The sequence below is a fragment of the Bombina bombina genome, chromosome 7 (genome assembly GCF_027579735.1).
Source record: "Bombina bombina isolate aBomBom1 chromosome 7, aBomBom1.pri, whole genome shotgun sequence".
Classification (NCBI taxonomy): Eukaryota; Metazoa; Chordata; class Amphibia; order Anura; family Bombinatoridae; genus Bombina; species Bombina bombina.
The window spans coordinates 125,472,767-125,492,102 of record NC_069505.1 but is presented as its reverse complement, the minus strand read 5'-3'; the positions used below and the strand labels follow the sequence as shown (position 1 = coordinate 125,492,102).

General features: G+C 38.4%; 1 protein-coding gene across 1 annotated transcript in view; it reads left to right on the top strand.

Moving 5' to 3' along the window:
• KIAA1549L (KIAA1549 like) overlaps positions 1-19,336 on the top strand; it is a 316,552-nt gene that overhangs the window by 116,898 nt on the left and 180,318 nt on the right. Inside the window, exons 6-7 of the mRNA XM_053689305.1 lie at positions 6,284-6,446; positions 7,851-7,910. Coding sequence (XP_053545280.1) covers positions 6,284-6,446; positions 7,851-7,910 — 223 coding nt within the window. The remainder of the gene's footprint in view (positions 1-6,283; positions 6,447-7,850; positions 7,911-19,336) is intronic.

Below are 19,336 nucleotides of genomic sequence, written 5' to 3'. Positions count from 1 at the left end.
AGAACATATTCTTCTATGTGAAGAACATTGGAATGTGAAATATTGATATTTTCATGTCGGGTTAGAGCACATAAGAATATGTTCTTGGGTTGGGCTGTATTCTTGTCTGGAGTGCTATGGAAGCTCAACTTTCACTATGTATTTTAACCCCTCTGTGGGGCTTAAACACTGGGGTGAGCCAAAGTAAATTCTTTTTTTAATTTTACATCAAAGGCTTTTACAAAATACACCATTTTATTTTGACACTAGAATGTCCTTTTAAAGTAACAATAATTTTTCTCAATATTTTGTATATGACATTGGGCATGAACATTTTTCTTTATTGATTTAAATAGAGCACACAATTAAACAACATTCAATTTACTTCTATTATCAAATCTGCTTAAAGGGATATTAAACACTTTGAGATGGTAATATAAAATTATAAATCGTGTATATATATAGTACACTCTGCAATATACTTTCATTATTTATTTTGTCCCCTTTTCCTGTAATTACATTCTAAAATTGTGAGCTTTTCAGTTCCTGTTAGAAATGGAAGTGCAGAACACTGTTATATCCCACACAGCCATTGGCTGCACACTCTAGTGACCTATTTAAAACTGTCTCTAATTGGCTGCAGCAGAGAAAGTAACCCAAGTTACAACATGGCAGCTCCCATTGTTTTATAGACACTAAAACATTACACTTACTTTGTCAATATTTAAACAACTAATGAAGCTTAAAAAATACATCTACATGTTATTGTCAGAATAATCTTTTTAAAAGCATCATTCAATCTAGCATTTATTTAGTGTCTAATGTCCCTTTAATTCTCTTGATATCCTCTGTTGAAGAAACAGTAAAGTACTACTGGGAGCTAGCTGAACACATCCAATGAGTCAACGAAAAGTGGCATATGTGTGCAACCACCAATCAGAACTTAGCTCCCAGTAGTGCATTGCTGCTTCAAACCTACATAGGTATACTTTTCAAAGGATACCAAAAGAACAAAGTAAGTTAAAAAAAAAAGTAAATTGGAAAGTCATTTAAAATTGTATGTTCTACTTGAATAATGAAAGAAATATTTGAGGCTTCATGTCCCTTTAAAATGCTGTAACTAATGTAAAAGTCAGTGTCTGAATATCACAAGAAAATGTTTGGGTTTCATATCTCTTTAAATAAAAAAAAAACCTCTCTTTAAATATATTTATTATATTATTAAATATATTTAAACATGCTAAATACTTTTGCATGAGTAAAGGTTAAAAAGGACAGTAAATCATGAATATTGCACAATTAAAGACGCATAACTAGAATCTCACTTTGAACAAGATTTTGTTCTCTATTTTTAGACCCCAAAGCCCTCCTATGTATTGCTAATAGCCTTCCTGTTTGGTGCTGCATTTTATTTATTTATTTTATGCATCACATGGTTATTCTCAAATCACAGCCCACTTAATAACCTTATTCACCTTAATGTAGTGCACAAAATCTTTTTCCAAGGTGAGACTATAATTTTGCTTATTGATTGTGCACAATTATGTAAATAATCATTGTTTACTGTCCTTTTAAGGTAAAGCTATTCAAATTGAAAATAACAAATAACAGGTTCATATTTCACATAGTTGTGTGTGAAATATTAAAGTGATTGTAAATCCTGAGTGATCATTGGAACAATATAAAATACTTCATGCTGATAGTTCCTCTATGTGTTCCAATCGATCGCTGCACTGAGCGCCTCAGGCAGTCCACAGCAAAACGCTGTTTGCTGTGAGGTGACGTTTTCACCTCTTACCCAATAACCGTGCGTTCCAACAGGCACCAAGCCGGATAGCCCACACGGATAGTGGCTAAGAAGTGGAAACGTCACCTCACAGCAAATAACGTTCTGTCTGAGGCGCTCAGTGCGGTGAACGCTTACAACAAATAAAGGAGCTTTCAGCATGAAGTATTGTAAACTTCATGAATGAAAGTCCCCTTTTTTTGTTCCAATTATAAATCCTAGTGTTTCACAAATGCTAGGATTTACATTCACTTTAAGCTTGGTGTCTGCAGAATGCCGTAGTAACGGTGGGGACAGAGGGAGAGTTAGAGCCTTGCAAAGTGGAACAGACAGGGAGAAATGGCTGAGTGGTATTAGTTTATATTGGCAGCTTTTCTAATGTTTAAATATTACACAGGCAGCTCCAGCATGGGTGCTGGCCATAACGACACTAGTTAGGGAGTGAGGAAAAACCCTTGCTCTCTAGCTAGTGTGTATGACGTACGTATTCATATGCAGTGAAAGCACTGCAAGGTTTTTCATCATCTTTAGAAGCTTTAGCAGCAAAACTTCTAATACATGTCAATTACAAACTTTATCTAATTTAAATGCTTTAGTTAAATAGCTCATATTTGTTTGGGGTATATAATGTATTTTTAAGGGAATACAAGAGTGCAGGCTACCCCAGTCTGCACATGAGCAAACAGAGTTTGTGCTATATCTGAATATTAGTTTGTGATTGGTTAACAGGGGTTCTTTTGTTCTGGGCCCTGGGGGACAGGGAAATCAGTGAAAAGAATAAACATAAAACATTATAGTATTGCAAAAATTATTGTTATATATGAAGGTTAATAATCATGTAGTTTACAGTTTGTGATAATGTCCCTTTAAGTAGTGCAGGAGGGAAGTGATTACATTGTATAACTTCTTTGAGAGAGGATACAGGAGAAATGTGTCAATTAATGACTTAAAAGTGAAAAAAAGGAAATGATCTTATGTGTTAGTACATTTTATTATTGTACTGTTGCTTGCATGTAACTGTGCGTTTAACCCCTTAGTGACCAGAGCACTTTTCCATTTTCTGACTGTTTGGGACCAGAGCTATTTTTACATTTCTGTGGTGTTTGTGTTTAGCTGTAATTTTCCTCTTACTCATTTACTGTACCCACACATATTATATACAGTTTTTCTCGCCATTAAATGGACTTTCTAAAGATACAATTCTATTCATTATATCTTATAATTTACTGTAAAAAAATATAAACTATGAGGAAAAAAACACACTTTTTCTAACTTTGACCCCCAAAATCTGTTACACATCTACAATCACCAAAAAACACCCATGCTAAATAGTTTTTAAATTTTGTTCTGAGTTTAGAAATACCCAATGTTTACATGTTCTTTGCTTTTTTGCAAGTTATAGGACAATAAATTTCAGGAATCCCTGGATATCCCTTGACATGTATATATTTTTTTAGAAGACATCCCAAAGTATTGATCTAGGCCCATTTTGGTATATTTCATGCCACCATTTCACCGCCAAATGCGATCAAATAAAAAAAACTTTAGAGTTCTCACTGAAATTATTTACAAACAACTTGTGCAATTATGGCATAAATAGTTGTAAATGCTTCTCTGGGATCCCCTTTGTTCAGAAACAGCAGCCATATATGGCTTTGGCGTTGCTTTTTGGTAATTAGAAGGCTGCTAAATGCCACTGCACACCACACGTGTATTATGCCCAGCAGTGAAGGGGTTAATTAGGGGGCATGTAGGGAGCTTCTAGGGTTAATTTTAGCTTTAGTGTAGTGTAGTAGACAACCCCAAGTATTAGGCCCTTCTTGGTATATTTCATGCCACCATTTCACCGCCAAATGTGATAAAAAAAATCACACAAACTTTTTCACAAATTTTAGGTTTCTCACTGAAATTAATTACAATCAGCTTGTGCAATTATGGCACACATGATTGTAAATGCTTCTCTGGAATCCCCTTTGTTCAGAAATAGCAGACATATATGGATTTGGTGTTGCTTTTTGGTAATTAGAAGGCCGCTAAATGCCGCTGCGCACCATGCTTGTATTATGTCTAGCAGTCACAGGGTTAATTAGGTAGCTTGTAGGGAGCTTGCAGGGTTAAGTTTAGCTTTAGTGTAGAGATCCGCCTCCCACCTGACACATCACACCCTCTGATCCCTCCCAAACAGCCCTCTTCCCTCCCCCACCTCACAATTGTCCCCGCCATCTTAAGTACTGGCAGAAAGTATGCCAGTACTAAAGTAAAAGGTATCTTTTTTTTTTTTTTTTAGAATATTTACATGATCCCCCCTTAGCCCCCAACCTCCCTGACCCCCCCCATACAGCTCTCTAACCCTCCCCCCTCTACCTATTTGCCACCATCTTGGGTACTGGCAGCTGTCTGCCAGTAACCAATTTCCCCAAAAAAGTGTTTATATTTATTTTTAAATTTAAAAATTCCTATTTTCTGTAGTGTAGATGCCCCCCTCAATATCCTACCCACCCTCCCCCTCCTAGATCCCTTCCCCAGCACTTTTTATCCCACCTTCCCTCTCCCTGCTTCCCATTGTGTTACATGAAATCACTGGAAAATGCACGCCCCCGCGCCCCCCCCACAACCCCGGGACATGCATAACCGGTTCAAAGGAGGATCATCCGGCTGTGTCCATCGAGGGGCCGCCCACCCGCCTCCCAGCTGCAGCTCCCACCCACCAACGATCGGCCCCTTTGAATTTGATTGCTGATGCAGAGAGGCCCACAGAGTGTCTCTCTCTGCATCGGTGGGGCAAAAAGGGTATTGCAGTGATGCCTGAATATCGAGGCATCACTGCAATACCCTGGAAGCTGCTGGAAGCGATCAGGATCGCTTCCAGAGCTTCAAAGCCCAGAGGATGTGCTAGGAACGCCCTTGGTCGTTAAGGGTGTTTTTTTGTAGGACATTCCTGGCACCTCCTTGGTCGTTAAGGGGTTAAACCCCTGTAATGAGGTTAAATACATAGGTAAATTCAGATCCAGAGCAGCAGTCCACTACTGACATCTGGTGAGCTAATGACTCAATGCATATATGCAGTCACTAATCACCCTTTAGCTCCCAGTAGTGCTTTGCAGCTCCTGAGCCTACCTAGGCTTGTTTTTAAATAAGATTATCAACAGGACAAATTATATTTTGAATTAGAAGTAAATTGTAAAGTATCTTTAAATTGTACATTCTATTTGAACCATGAAACTTTAAGTTTGACTTTTATATCTCTTTTATTTAATGCACATGAGACAGCGGAGTGTATACATTTATGAGTGCATGTTTACATGTAGGTATGTTGGTAAACTAGGTGGGTGAACTGCTCATTTGAAGTGTTTTAATAAATAACTATATATTTGTGCTGTGATTTATAGAATCTCTGTAAAGTATGCTTTGGCTTTACAAGTATAAAGAGATTTTTATTGAACACCATGAAATGAATAGACACCTTATATATATATATATATATATATATATATATATATATATATATATATATATATATATATATATATGTATGTATATTTATATCACTTTAATGTAAAAACTTTAATTTTTCAGATAGAGCATGTCATTATAAGAGACTTTAACGGGACAGTCTACTCCAGAATTTTTATTTAACAAGATAGATAATCCCTTTATTACTCATTCCTCAGTTTTCCATAAGCAACACAGTTATATTAATACACTTTTTATCTCTGTGATTACCTTGTATCTAAGCCTCTGCAGACTGCTCCCTTATTTTAGTTCTTTTGACAGACATGCATTTTATTCAATCAGTGCTGACTTATAAATAACTACACAGGATTGAGCACAAAGTTATATATATGGCACACATGAACTAGCGCTTTGAAAAACTGTCAAATTGCACTGAGATAAGAGGTGGCCTTCAAAGAAATTACATTTACATTCAGATAGGACATTTATCCATGTCCTATCTGAGTCATGAAAGTTTAATTTTGACTAGACTGGTCCTTTAAATTTACTACTCCTCCTCCTACTACTACATTTACTTCATTCTCTTAGTATGCTCTGTTGAAAAACTTACCTAGGTAGGCTCAGGAGCAGCAATGCACTAGTGAGAGCTAACGTGTGGTTGGTGACTACACACATATGTCCTTTGTCATAGGCTCGCCAGATGTGTTCAACTAGTTTACAGTTGTTCATTGCTGCTCTGGAGCTGAGTTTTACTATGTGTTTAACCAATTTGCAGGAGTTAAACACAGCGATATACAAGCAATAGTGCAGTTATAAAACACATTATAGTATTTCCTTTTGCATTTTGATGTCCCTTTAATCAAAATCTATTTCAGACCAGCACAATTGAATGTGTAAATGTGCACTTCTCTTCAAGATGAGCTATAAAGCTATATTTAAAATAACCAAAGATATCAGATTAGGCTCAAATTGTTCTGGGTACATTTAAAGGGACGTGAAACTGAAACATTAAGGTTCCTTTTTTTCTTCTTCATACCATATGTGCTCTTTGTGTTTTTACTTTAGATCCTGAATACATCTCAAGTCGATCAGGCGCTTACACTGATTTATGTGGTAAGGAACGGAAGCACTCCCCTAAACGGTACAACATCCAGCTCTCTGCTGAACCGCCTCACTGGAGAAGTGGTGGGATACTATCTCGGACACCCCCCTTTGATTATTGCAGAATGTAAGTGTTTAAAAATACGCTTGTGCATGAATTTGCATGGCACGCTTCTCTGGAAACCAATGAGTTAACTATTGATTTTACTGTTTTCAGTGCTGAACCAACAGAACTCTGCAAAATGCAGTTGCCTTGAAATTACATTAAACAGTCTTAATGATAATGCAAGTTCATTTTCCAGAACTGCAAGTTAAGCACAGTACATATAATTCAGGTTATATTGTTGAGAAGTGGGAAAACACAGATATATTTTGCAAAATGCAATGGTCATTTTGGTCTTGAACATACCAGATAATTACATTCCCTGGCAGTTGCATTCTTGCTGGGCATTAGCCGTACTGTCATTTAGCTTCATTACTTTCTAACCGCTGGTGCTTTACCATAGTTATAGAATCAATACATTTTATTTGTGCTTTTAACACTTCCTGCATAGCACAGTTAATGTAGACTCCAGGCAGATAGTAGTATGTGAAATACAAATTACAAGTGGTTACTCTGGATTCTGCAAAGCTTAAAGGGATAGTAAATCCTAGCGTTTTTGAAACGTTAGGATTTATCAGTGGAACAAATAAAGGAGAATTTCTGTCATGAAGTATAATATACTTCATGCTGAAAGTTCTTTTAGTTTTTTGAAGTGTTTGCGGCCGCGGCGCTAAGCGCCTCAGGCAGCCCACAGAAGAATGCTATTTTTAAGTGAGGTGACGTTTCTACCTCTTAGCCAATAGCTGTGCAGGCCAGCTGGCATTATGCTGACTGAAAGTCCCCTTTATTTGTTGCACTGGTAAATCCTAGTGTTTCACAAATGCTAGGATTTACTATCACTTTAAAGGGACACTTTAAACCCCAATTTTTTCTTTCTTGATTCAGATAGAGATTCAGATAGAGAGTACAATTTTAAACAATTTTAAACAACTTTCCAATTTACTTCTGTTATCTAATTTGCTTCATTCTTTCTGTATTCTCTGTTGAAAAAATAGCAATGCACTCCTGGGAGCTAGTTAACGCATTGGGTGAGCCAATAACATGAGGCATATTTTTTTAGCCACCAATCAGCAGCTCCTGAGCCTACCTAGGTGTTCTTTTCAACAAGCGATACCAAGACAACTAAACAAATTGGATAATAGAAGTAAATTGGATTGTTGATTAAAATTCCATACTCATTTTGATTAAAATACTCATTCCATATATGGAAGAAAAAGAAATGGGTTTCATGTAGGGTTGACACCTCCACCATGTTTTCCTGGGCACTTATGAGTTGCACATGCTGCAGGGTGTCCAGAGGGGAACATGCATTATGCTGCTATTCATGTTAATTGTGAAAGAAAAATGTTGGGTTTCACATCCATTCAATTTTGCTAATATTAAGAGTATAACCTGAGTGTTATGGTTTCATCTGTTATTTTTTTGCAGCTTTATTCTATCCTACAATTGATGTATCTGAGGCAACCAGAGATTCTTGGGTGAACACAGGTGTGTATACCTTTTTTTTTGTATGCCCCAACTTATCATTATATTTATTACTATACATGTTACTAAAGCAGTTTCAATGTGCCAGATTCACTGAGACTTTAAAGGAAAATTAAAGTTTGTATGTATTCATACATTTCCTAACATATCAGCAATACATCACTACAGTGAAGAGGAGCAATGATACACAGGGGCATCTCAAGAGAATAGTTATAAATGGGGCACTTCCCCGAGGCCCAATATTGTTGTAGGTAGTGATCGGAGATAGGCGAGGTGAACAGCCAGTAGGTGGGTGAGTTGATCCATGAGTGAAGTTGGGGAGGGAAAATGAGGGCCAGTCACAGTTGGGGGCACATCGGGGGTAAGCCATTATGCTGGTGGGGCTAGCGCCCTCCCCCCCAACCCCGGTGACTGTTGATGTTCAGATGAAATTGACATTTATTTTACTTTTTTTTTTAAAAAAAATATATAGTACTATAATTCTAACCTAACTAACTAAGACTTGGTTTATAAAAAAATCTATATCAATTATTTTCATATTAAACAAAGCATAAATATATCTGTTAGGATTCTAGCTGTTTGGGTAAAAGACAATTTCTCTAACTAACGCCTAGATTTAGAGTTCTGCGTTAGCCGTCAAAACCAGCGTTAGGGGGTCCTAACGCTGGTTTTGGCCGCCCGCTGGTATTTAGAGTCAGTCAGGAAAGGGTCTAACGCTCACTTTCCAGCCGCGACTTTTCCATACCACAGATCCCCCCTACGCAAATTGCGTATCCTATCTTTTCAATGGGATCTTTCTAACGCCGGTATTTAGAGTCTTGGCTGAAGTGAGCGTTAGAAATCTAACGACAAGACTCCAGCCGCAGAGAAAAGCCAGGAGTTAAGAGCTTTCTGGGCTAACGCCGGTTCATAAAGCTCTTAACTACTGTGCTCTAAAGTACACTAACACCCCTAAACCGAGGCCCCCCTACATCGCCGCCACTCTAATAAATTTTTTTAACCCCTAATCTGCCGACCGCACACCGCCGCAACCTACATTATCCCTATGTACCCCTAATCTGCTGCCCCTAACACCGCCGACACCTACATAATATTTATTAACCCCTAATCTGCCCCCCCCCAATGTCGCCGCTACCTTACCTACACTTATTAAACCCTAATCTGCCGACCGGACCTTGCCGCTACTATAATAAATGTATTAACCCCTAAAGCTAAGTCTAACCGTAAGCCTAACACCCCCTTAAGTTAAATATAATTTTTATTAAATAAAGTATTCCTATTTAAAGCTAAATACTTACCTGTAAAATAAACCCTAATATAGCTACAATATAAATAATAATTATATTGTAGCTATTTTAGGATTAATATTTATTTTACAGGCAACTTTGTATTTATTTTAAATAGGTACAATAGCTATTAAATAGTTATTAACTATTTAATAACTACCTAGCTAAAAGAAATACAAAATTACCAGTAAAATAAATCCTAGCCTAAGTTACAATTAAACCTAACACTACACTATCATTAAATAAATTAAATACAAATACCTACAAATAAATACAAATAAATACACTAACTAAAGTACAAAAAATAAAAAAAGAACTAAGTTACAAAAAATAAAAAAATAATTTACAAACATTATAAAAATATTACAACAATTTTAAGCTAATTACACCTACTCAAAGGTAGGCCCCCTAATAAAATAACAAAGCCCCCCAAAATAAAAAAAATGCCCTACCCTATTGTACAATAAAAATTGTAAAGCTCTTTTACCTTACCAGCCCTTAAAAGGGCCTTTTGCGGGGCATGCCCCAAAGAATTCTGCTCTTTTGCCTGTAAAAAAAAAAAAACAATACCCCCCCAACATTACAACCCACCACCCACATACCCCTACTCTAACCCAAACCCCCCTTAAATAAACCTAACACTACCCCCTGAAGATCTTCCTACCTTGAGTCGTCTTCACTTAGCCGAGCCGAATTCTTCATCCAATCCGTGCGATGTCTTCATCCAAGCGGGGGCTGAAGAGGTCCATCATCCGGCTGAAGTCTTCATCCAAGCAGGGGCTGAAGAGGTCCATCATCCGGCTGAAGTCTTCTATCAAGCGGCATCTTCAATCTTCTTTCTTCCGGCTCCATCTTCATCCCGCCGACGCGGAACATCCTTCCTCCATGACGAACTCCCGACGAATGAAGGTTCCTTTAAGGGACGTCATCCAAGATGGCGTCCCTCGAATTCCGATTGGCTGATAGGATTCTATCAGCCAATCGGAATTAAGGTAGGAATAATCTGATTGGCTGATGGAATCAGCCAATCAGATTCAAGTTCAATACGATTGGCTGATCCAATCAGCCAATCAGATTGAGCTCGCATTCTATTGGCTGTTCCGATCAGCCAATAGAATGCGAGCTCAATCTGATTGGCTGATCCAATCAGCCAATCGGATTGAACTTGAATCTGATTGGCTGATTCAATCAGCCAATCAGAATTTTTCTACCTTAATTCCGATTGGCTGATAGAATCCTATCAGCCAATCGGAATTCGAGGGACGCCATCTTGGATGACGTCCCTTAAAGGAACCTTCATTCGTCGGGAGTTCGTCGTGGAGGAAGGATGTTCTGCGTCGGTGGGATGAAGATGGAGCCGGAAGAAAGAAGATTGAAGATGCCGCTTGATAGAAGACTTCAGCCGGATGATGGACCTCTTCAGCCCCCCCTTGGATGAAGACTTCATCCGGATGATGGACCTCTTCAGCCCCCGCTTGGATGAAGACATCGCCCGGATTGGATGAATTCGGCTCAGCTGAGTGAAGATGACTCAAGGTAGGAAGATCTTCAGGGGGGTAGTGTTAGGTTTATTTAAGGGGGGTTTGGGTTAGATTAGGGGTATGTGGGTGGTGGGTTGTAATGTGGGGGGGGTATTGTATGTTGTATTGTATGGCAAAAGAGCAGAATTCTTTGGGGCATGCCCCACAAAAGGCCCTTTTAAGGGCTGGTAAGGTAAAAGAGCTTTACAATTTTTATTTTAGAATAGGGTAGGGCATTTTTTTTGGGGGGGGGGGCTGTGTTATTTTATTAGGGGGCTTAGAGTAGGTGTAATATAGCTTAAAATTGTTGTAATATTTTTATAATGTTTGTAAATTATTTTTTTATTTTTTGTAACTTAGTTCTTTTTTTATTTTTTGTACTTTAGTTAGTGTATTTATTTGTATTTATTTGTAGGTATTTGTATTTAATTTATTTAATGATAGTGTAGTGTTAGGTTTAATTGTAACTTAGGTTAGGATTTATTTTACTGGTAATTTGGTAATTATTTTAACTAGGTAGCTATTAAATAGTTATTAACTATTTATTAGCTATTGTACCTGGTTAAAATAAATACAAAGTTGCCTGTAAAATAAATATTAATCCTAAAATAGCTGCAATGTAATTATTATTTATATTGTAGCTATATTAGGGTTTATTTTACAGGTAAGTATTTAGTTTTAAATAGGATTAATTTATTTATTTCGTTAGATAAAAATTATATTTAACTTAGGGGGGTGTTAGGGTTAGGGTTAGACTTAGCTTTAGGGGTTAATACATTTATTAGAGTAGCGGTGAGGTCCGGTCAGCAGATTAGGGGTTAATAAGTGTAGGTTGGTAGCGGCGACGTTGGGGGGGGGGCAGATTAGGGGGTAATAAATATAATATAGGGGTTGGCGGTGTTAGGGGCAGCAGATTAGGGGTACATAGGGATAACGTAGGTTGCGGCGGTGTACGGAGCGGCAGATTAGGGGTTAATAATAAAATGCAGGGGTCAGCGATAGCGGGGGCGGCAGATTAGGGGTTAATAAGTGTAAGGTTAGGGGTGTTTAGACTCGGGGTACATGTTAGGGTGTTAGGTGCAGACATAGGAAGTGTTTAGCCATAGGAAACAATAGGGCTGCGTTAGGAGCTGAACGCTGCTTTTTTGCAGGTGTTTGTTTTTTTTCCAGCTCAAACTGCCCCATTGTTTCCTATGGGGGAATCGTGCACGAGCACGTTTTTGAAGCTGGCCGCGTCCGTAAGCACCGCTGGTATTGAGAGTTGCAGTGGCGGTAAATTATGCTATACGCTCCCTTTTTGGAGCCTAACGCAGCCCTTCTGTGAACTCTAAATACCAACGGTATTTAAAAGGTGCGGGGGAAAAAATACATGCGTAGCTAATGCACCCCTTTGGCCGCAGAACTCTAAATCTAGCCGTAAGAGATTTAAAACCATTTAATATTGTCATTTTTAGAACAAGTTACAAGGTTTTGCTAATTAAAAGCAATTTAGGAACACAAAGCTTGAAAAGCCTGGTTTAATTGATTATTCTGATTTGCTTTGCTGCAGTTAATCAGCAATAGAGCATTTGATCTGATTCAACCAATCGCTTTGTAGAATGTTGTAGGGTCAGAATGACATAATACTTAAAGGGACAGAATGCAAAATTTCATTATCATAAAGTGTTTCATTGTGCATAGTAAATAATTTTACTGTGCATCTTCATTATTTAATTTGCCTGCTTTTCCTGAAATTTGATTCTGACACTGCCCCCAGAGAGGCTGGAGAACATTCTCTGTAATGCAGAACCTTGACATTCCTAAAAGCTGCACCGTGATTGGTTAATATGTGAATTTGATTTTGAAAGTTAGAGGGATATGAAACCCAAACATGTACTTTTGTGATTCAGACAGATCATACAATTAAAAAAAAAGTTTCCAATTTACTTCTATTATCAAATTTGCTTTGTTCCCATGATATTCTGTGTTGAAGAGATACTTAGGTAGGTGTTTGGAGCACATTCTACAATTTGATGTATCTCCACTAGGGATGGGCGAATGTGTTTATATTCAAATTTGAATGTTAGAACAAATGTTATTGTAGAAATTCGATTTACATAATCGAATATTGATAAGAACGAATTGTCACAGAACCGGGAGGGGTTTCCTTACCTGGGGGTCACTGAATCCAGCGGCGGGGGTCCTTGTGGCTTGATGTTCGTGCTGGCGGGTACCGGGTCGTACGTGCTTGTTCACCGGGGGCGCACGCGTTCTCCTGAAATTACAGAAGCACGGGAAGAGTTCAGAGGTTACTTCACTGTTAGCTGAATCTCCTATTAGCTCCTAAGGTTTTAGCTTCCATGTTTCCATGGCAGCAGGGGACGTTCCTGGTTCTTATGGGCCTATAAATCCTGGACAGTCCTCTAACTCAGTGCTAGGTTATTCTGACTGTTTTTCCAGAGACCAAGCTTTTTTCTCCAACATTGGTGTGTCCGGTCCACGGCATCATCCTTACTTGTGGGAATATCTCTTCCCCAACAGGACATGGCAAAGAGTATCAGCAAAGCTGGCCATATAGTCCCTCCTAGGCTCCGCCCACCCCAGTCATTCTCTTTGCCGTTGCACAGGCAACATCTCCACGGAGATGGTTAAGAGTTTTTTGGTGTTTAAATGTAGTTTTTTTTATTCTTCTATCAAGTGTTTGTTATTTTAAAATAGTGCTGGTATGTACTATTTACTCTGAAACAGAAAAGGATGAAGATTTCTGTTTGTGAGAGGAAGATGATTTTAGCAGACAGTAACTAAAATCGATTGCTGTTTCCACATAGGACTGTTGAGATGAAGAAACTTCAGTTGGGGGAAACAGTTAGCAGACTTTTCTGCTTAAGGTATGACTAGCCATATTTCTAACAAGACCATGTAATGCTGGAAGGCTGTCATTTCCCCTCATGGGGACCGGTAAGCCATTTTCTTAGTCAAGCAAACAGAATAAAGGGCTTAATATGGGCTATAAAACTGGTAGACACTTTTATGGAAAATCGATTGCTTTATTTGGGCATTTTATACATGTTTATGCTGATAATTCACATTTATAAACTTGGGGAACGTTTTTTAACGGCAGGCACTATGTTAGACACCTTTTCCAGTCAGGGAGGGCCTTCCCAGTTGTAGGCTGAGCCTCATTTTCGCGCCATTACTGCGCAGTTGTTTTTGAGAGCAAGACATGCAGATGCATGTGTGAGGATCTGAAAGTAGCTGGAAAAGTTTCTAGAAGGCGTCACTTGGTATCATATTCCCCTCTGGGCTTGGTTAGGTCACAGCAAAAGCTATAGCTGGGACTGTATAGGGGTTAAATTTGTAAACGGCTCCGGTTCCGTTATTTTAAGGGTTAAAGCTCTGAAAATTGGTGTGCAATACTCTTAATGCTTTAAGACACTGTGGTGAAAGTTTGGTAATTTTTGAACAATTCCTTCATACTTTTTCACATATTCAGTAATAAAGTGTTTTCTGTTTAAAATTTAAAGAGACAGTAACGGTTTTGTTTTAAAACGTTTTTTGTGCTTTATTGACAAGTTTAAGCCTGTTTAACATGTCTGTGCCTTCGGATAAGCTATGTTCTATATGTATGAAAGCCAATGTGTCTCCCCATTTAAATTTGTGTGATAATTGTGTCATAGCGTCCAAGCAAAGTAAGGACAGTACTGCCACAGATAATGAAATTGCCCAAGATGATTCCTCAGATGAGGGGAGTAAACATGATACTACATCATCTCCTACTGTGTCTACACCAGTTTTGCCCACGCAGGAGGCCCCTAGTACATCTAGCGCGCCAATGCTTATTACCATGCAACAATTGACGGCTGTAATGGATAACTCCATAGCAAATATTTTATCCAAAATGCCTACATATCTGTTATGTTCCTGTCCCTTTAAGTCAGGATGTTCAGGTATTCACATTCCTATATAAGGCCCCTCCTCCAGTCTACCTATGCTTGGTAATTTGTATTCACTTAGCTATAAGCTGAGCAACAACGAAGACACCTTGCTGATATTCCTAACCAAGGAATTTACTATTAGTAACTTCAATTGCTGTGTGCTTTTCAACTTTGGATCGTCATATTTCAGGTTTCCTTATTTTGACCGGAATCCTCAAAGTATCTTACACTTGTTAAAATCTGTTTCTCCCGGCTTATACATTGAAGCCGTGTATCGGCGTCTGACGTCACCGTAAGTCTCAGGAGCTCTCTCTCACTCTGGCTGCAAACAACCAACTCCTGTGCTTAATAGTAACTCACCTTGAAGCTGCGGTAACCGTTACTATTTCTTACTCTCTGAAGGTGGTAACGTATATACCTTAATTCACTTACTACTTTAAAGGACTTTCCTGCATGTTATACAGTGTGACGTTTTATGCAAGTTCAGCTACCTTTAACAATCTGATTGCTTGTAATTTCTATCGCTTCAGCTTGACGAACTGTGCTTTAATATTCTATGTGCATTATCAAATATCATACTGTTGATTGTGAAGGACTGCCTGCTGTTTACATGAATACTAACAACGTTATAGACTAACTAAGGATTGCCTGCTAACTAAAATCAATATAACCGTTATAGAGCTCTCCTGCTTAATTTACATAGAAACACCTCCTGGTTGCAACCTGTGTTATTTGAGGCTGACATTCACATACTAACACTAATCTATATTTACCTTTCTTTTATCTACTATCTCTATAATTATCTGCATATTGCAAACTGCTATTGCAATCGGGATAATATACCTTTAATTCTCATTTCCTCCTCTCTCTATAATTATCTGCATATTGCAAACTGCTATTGCAATCGGGATAACATATCTTTAAATCTCATTTCTTTCACTCTGCATCCATGCAGCAGTGACCCTCAGATCTATGAGCAAAAACTAGGTTCTTGATTACATCTAATGAACCTAAAGGTTTGGTGTGAGACTGAGTGGTCCTGCAGTTAAGGATATCAAATACTTGCACCTAACATAACATATTACCAAGCCTAACATATATCCTACAGCATGGATATCAGTGAACTTACAAACCGTGTTGGTTCCCTTGCACAAAGCATGGACCATATGCTACAAGGCCTCAGAGAAATTAAAAATGAAAATGATCACATTAGGAAGTTTATTAATGTGTATTTATCTGATAAACCTGCTCCTATTGATTTAACACCTGAACCAATTGTATCTCCACCTGAAAAATTCTTTGGTGACAGGACTCAGTTTAGAGAATTTAAAAACTCCTGTACTTTGTATTTCTCTTTAAAACCCTGAACCTATGCATCTGATCGAGTCAAAGTTCTAACGGTCATCTCATATCTCAGAGGAGAGGCTAAATCATGGGCTAACGCCTTCTATGAGAACAATGACCCCATATTGGACTCCTTGGATGCCTTTTTCTCTGCCATGTCCCTATTATATGAAGACCATCATAAGCAGAATACTGCTGAGACAGCTCTTAGGAACCTACGACAAGGTAAAAGAGCAGTAGAAGAATATATCACGGACTTTAAAAGATGGGCACCAGACACCCAATGGAATGAACCTGCTCTGAGAAATCAGTTCAGAACAGGTCTTTCTGAAACATTAAAAGATGAATTAGCCCGTGGTGCAGTTCCTGTGGATTTAGAGAATCTCATGACTTTATGTATCACTGTTGATAGAAGGATAAGAGAACGTAGATCTGAAAGGGCACTATCTGATCCTGTTGTCAAGAAAATCCCAGCATACCATCCTGTGGTCACTGCACCATCTAAATCAAACGATGAACCTATGGAAGTTGCTGTCATGAGGGGTCCTCTAAAACCAGAGGAAAAAGCCAGAAGGAAGCTACATAACTTGTGTTTATATTGCGCAGCAAAGGACCATGCTGTTAGAGACTGTCCTGTGCTTATCAGACAGAAGAGGGGTAAGAATCTTCAACACCAAAATTGTCTTAATAAATTGTCTGCGCTTACCACTCATTTACCAATTTCTGTTCTTTTGCAGTGGCGTCTACAGAAGACAAAAACCCAGGCCGTTATTGACTCTGGTGCATCTGGGAATTTCATTGACCAAGCATTTGTAACAAAACATAAAATACCCACAATAAAAAAAGATAGTGCACAAGCCATAAGATTGGTTGATGGTTTTCTTATGAATACAGGGCCTATTACCCATCATACCACACCCTTACAAGTTATCACACAGAAGGGCCATACTGAGACATGTACATTTGACATTTTGCCCTCTAGTTTATACCCATTAATTTTTGGTATCAATTGGTTGATAAAACATGATCCTGATATTTCTTGGAAGCAAGGTGTTGTGAATTTCAATTCCACTTACTGTAAGGAAGTCTGTTTTCCCAAAGCTTCTGTGTGTTGTATGACTGATCATGTTTTACCTGAATGTTATAAAGAATATTCTGATGTGTTTGACAAAGTAGAAGCTCAGAACTTACCCCCCCACAGGTCATATGACTGTCCTATAGATTTACTACCGGGCAGTTCCATTCCCTTTGGTCATATATACCCTATGTCAGAACCTGAATTGGTTCATTTGAAACAGTACTTAGAGGATAACCTTAAGAAAGGTTTTATAAGACCTTCCACCTCTCCAGCAGGTGCTGCAATGTTTTTTGTTAAAAATAAGGACGGATCACTTCGTCCTATTATTGACTACAGACAACTAAATAAATGTACCAAGAAAAACAGGTACCCACTCCCACTTATCCCTGAACTTATAGAACGGTTGCAAGGAGCTAACATTTACACAAAATTAGATCTTAGAGGAGCTTATAATTTGATAAGAATGAGGAAAGGCGATGAGTGGCTAACAGCTTTCCGCACACGTTATGGACTGTATGAATATACAGTAATGCCTTTTGGGCTGTGCAACGCTCCTGCAACGTTCCAGTGTTTTATAAATGACGTATTCCATGACTTACTTGATGTCTGTATGGTCATTTATTTAGATGACATTTTAATCTATTCTGACAATATAACAAACCATCACACCCATGTCAAGCTTGTTTTGTCCAGACTTCGTACACACCATCTCTATGCCAAGCTAGAGAAATGCATTTTTAATACCACTACTATCTCCTTCTTAGGATACCAGGTTTCCCCTTCTGGTATCGCTATGGAAGCAAACAAAGTGGAAGCTATTACTAACTGGAGCACCCCCCGTACAAAAAAAGATGTTCAGAGATTTCTTGGGTTTTCAAACTTCTATAGGAAGTTTATCAAGGGCTTTTCTGAGATTGCTAGACCCTTGACTAAATTAACTCAGAAAACACCTGGTTTCTCTTGGAATATACATGCTGAGAACGCATTTAAAGTATTAAAGGAGAGGTTTGTAACAGCACCGATACTCAAATTCCCAGATCCCAGTTTACAGTACACGCTTGAGGTTGATGCTTCTGAGTACGCTCTTGGAGCTGTACTCTCACAAAGAGTTTCACCCAAGGAAGCACTACATCCAATATCATATTACTCTAGGGTAATGAGCTCAGCCGAGCTAAATTATGCTATTGGTGAAAAAGAGCTTCTCGCTATAAAATCAGCACTAGAGTTTTGGAGACACCTCCTTGAGGGTACTAAACATACTATTCTTATATTTACGGATCATAGAAACCTTGAATATTTAAAAACCAGCAAAACATTAACATCTAGACAAGTTAGATGGAGCCTCTTCTTTTCAAGATTTGATTTCACCATCACTTACCGCCCAGGTTCTAAAAATACAAAAGCAGATGCGCTTTCAAGGAAGGATCCAAAACCTCAACATTATATACCTCCAGATTCTATCATTCCACAAAATAAGTTCATTGGATTGACTTCAATCACTGAAACCTCTATAAAAGAGTATCAGAGAGCAGATCCAAAACTCCCATTAGCAGATCTACAAAAACACAGTAGTAATCTGTATTACCATGGAAACCAGATATACATTCCAGAACCTCTACGAAATGAATTGATGCATTCTGCACATGATTCTCTCCTTTCAGGACATCCTGGACTTCATAAAACACTACGCATACTACAAAGAGACTATTGGTGGCCCAATATGAAAAGTTCTGTCTCTTCCTACATTCGATCCTGTTCTGTCTGCGCTACTTGCAAACATACTAGAACTCGCCCTTATGGACTTCTACTTTCATTACCAGTTCCTGAAAGACCCTGGAAGGACATAGCAATGGATTATATAGTGGAGTTACCTCCATCCTCTAACCATAACACAATTCTAGTCATTGTTGATTTGTTTTCTAAAATGGCACACTTTATCCCACATATGGGTTTACCAACCGCATCCGAAACAGCCATACTGTTCTTGAATCATGTTGTAAAGTTACATGGACTACCTGACTCCATCACGTCTGATAGAGGATCTCAATTCACCTCTAAGTTCTGGACTCAGTTATGTTCTATACTCAAGATTACTAGGAGATTAAGTACTGCTTATCATCCCCAGACTAATGGTCAGTGCGAAAGGACTAACCAGTCTCTTGAACAGTATCTGAGATGCTATTGTACCAACCAACAGGATAACTGGTTCGCTCTGCTACCTACTGCAGAATTTGCACATAATAACATGACCAACGCATCCACAAAAACTTCGCCATTCTATATTAAT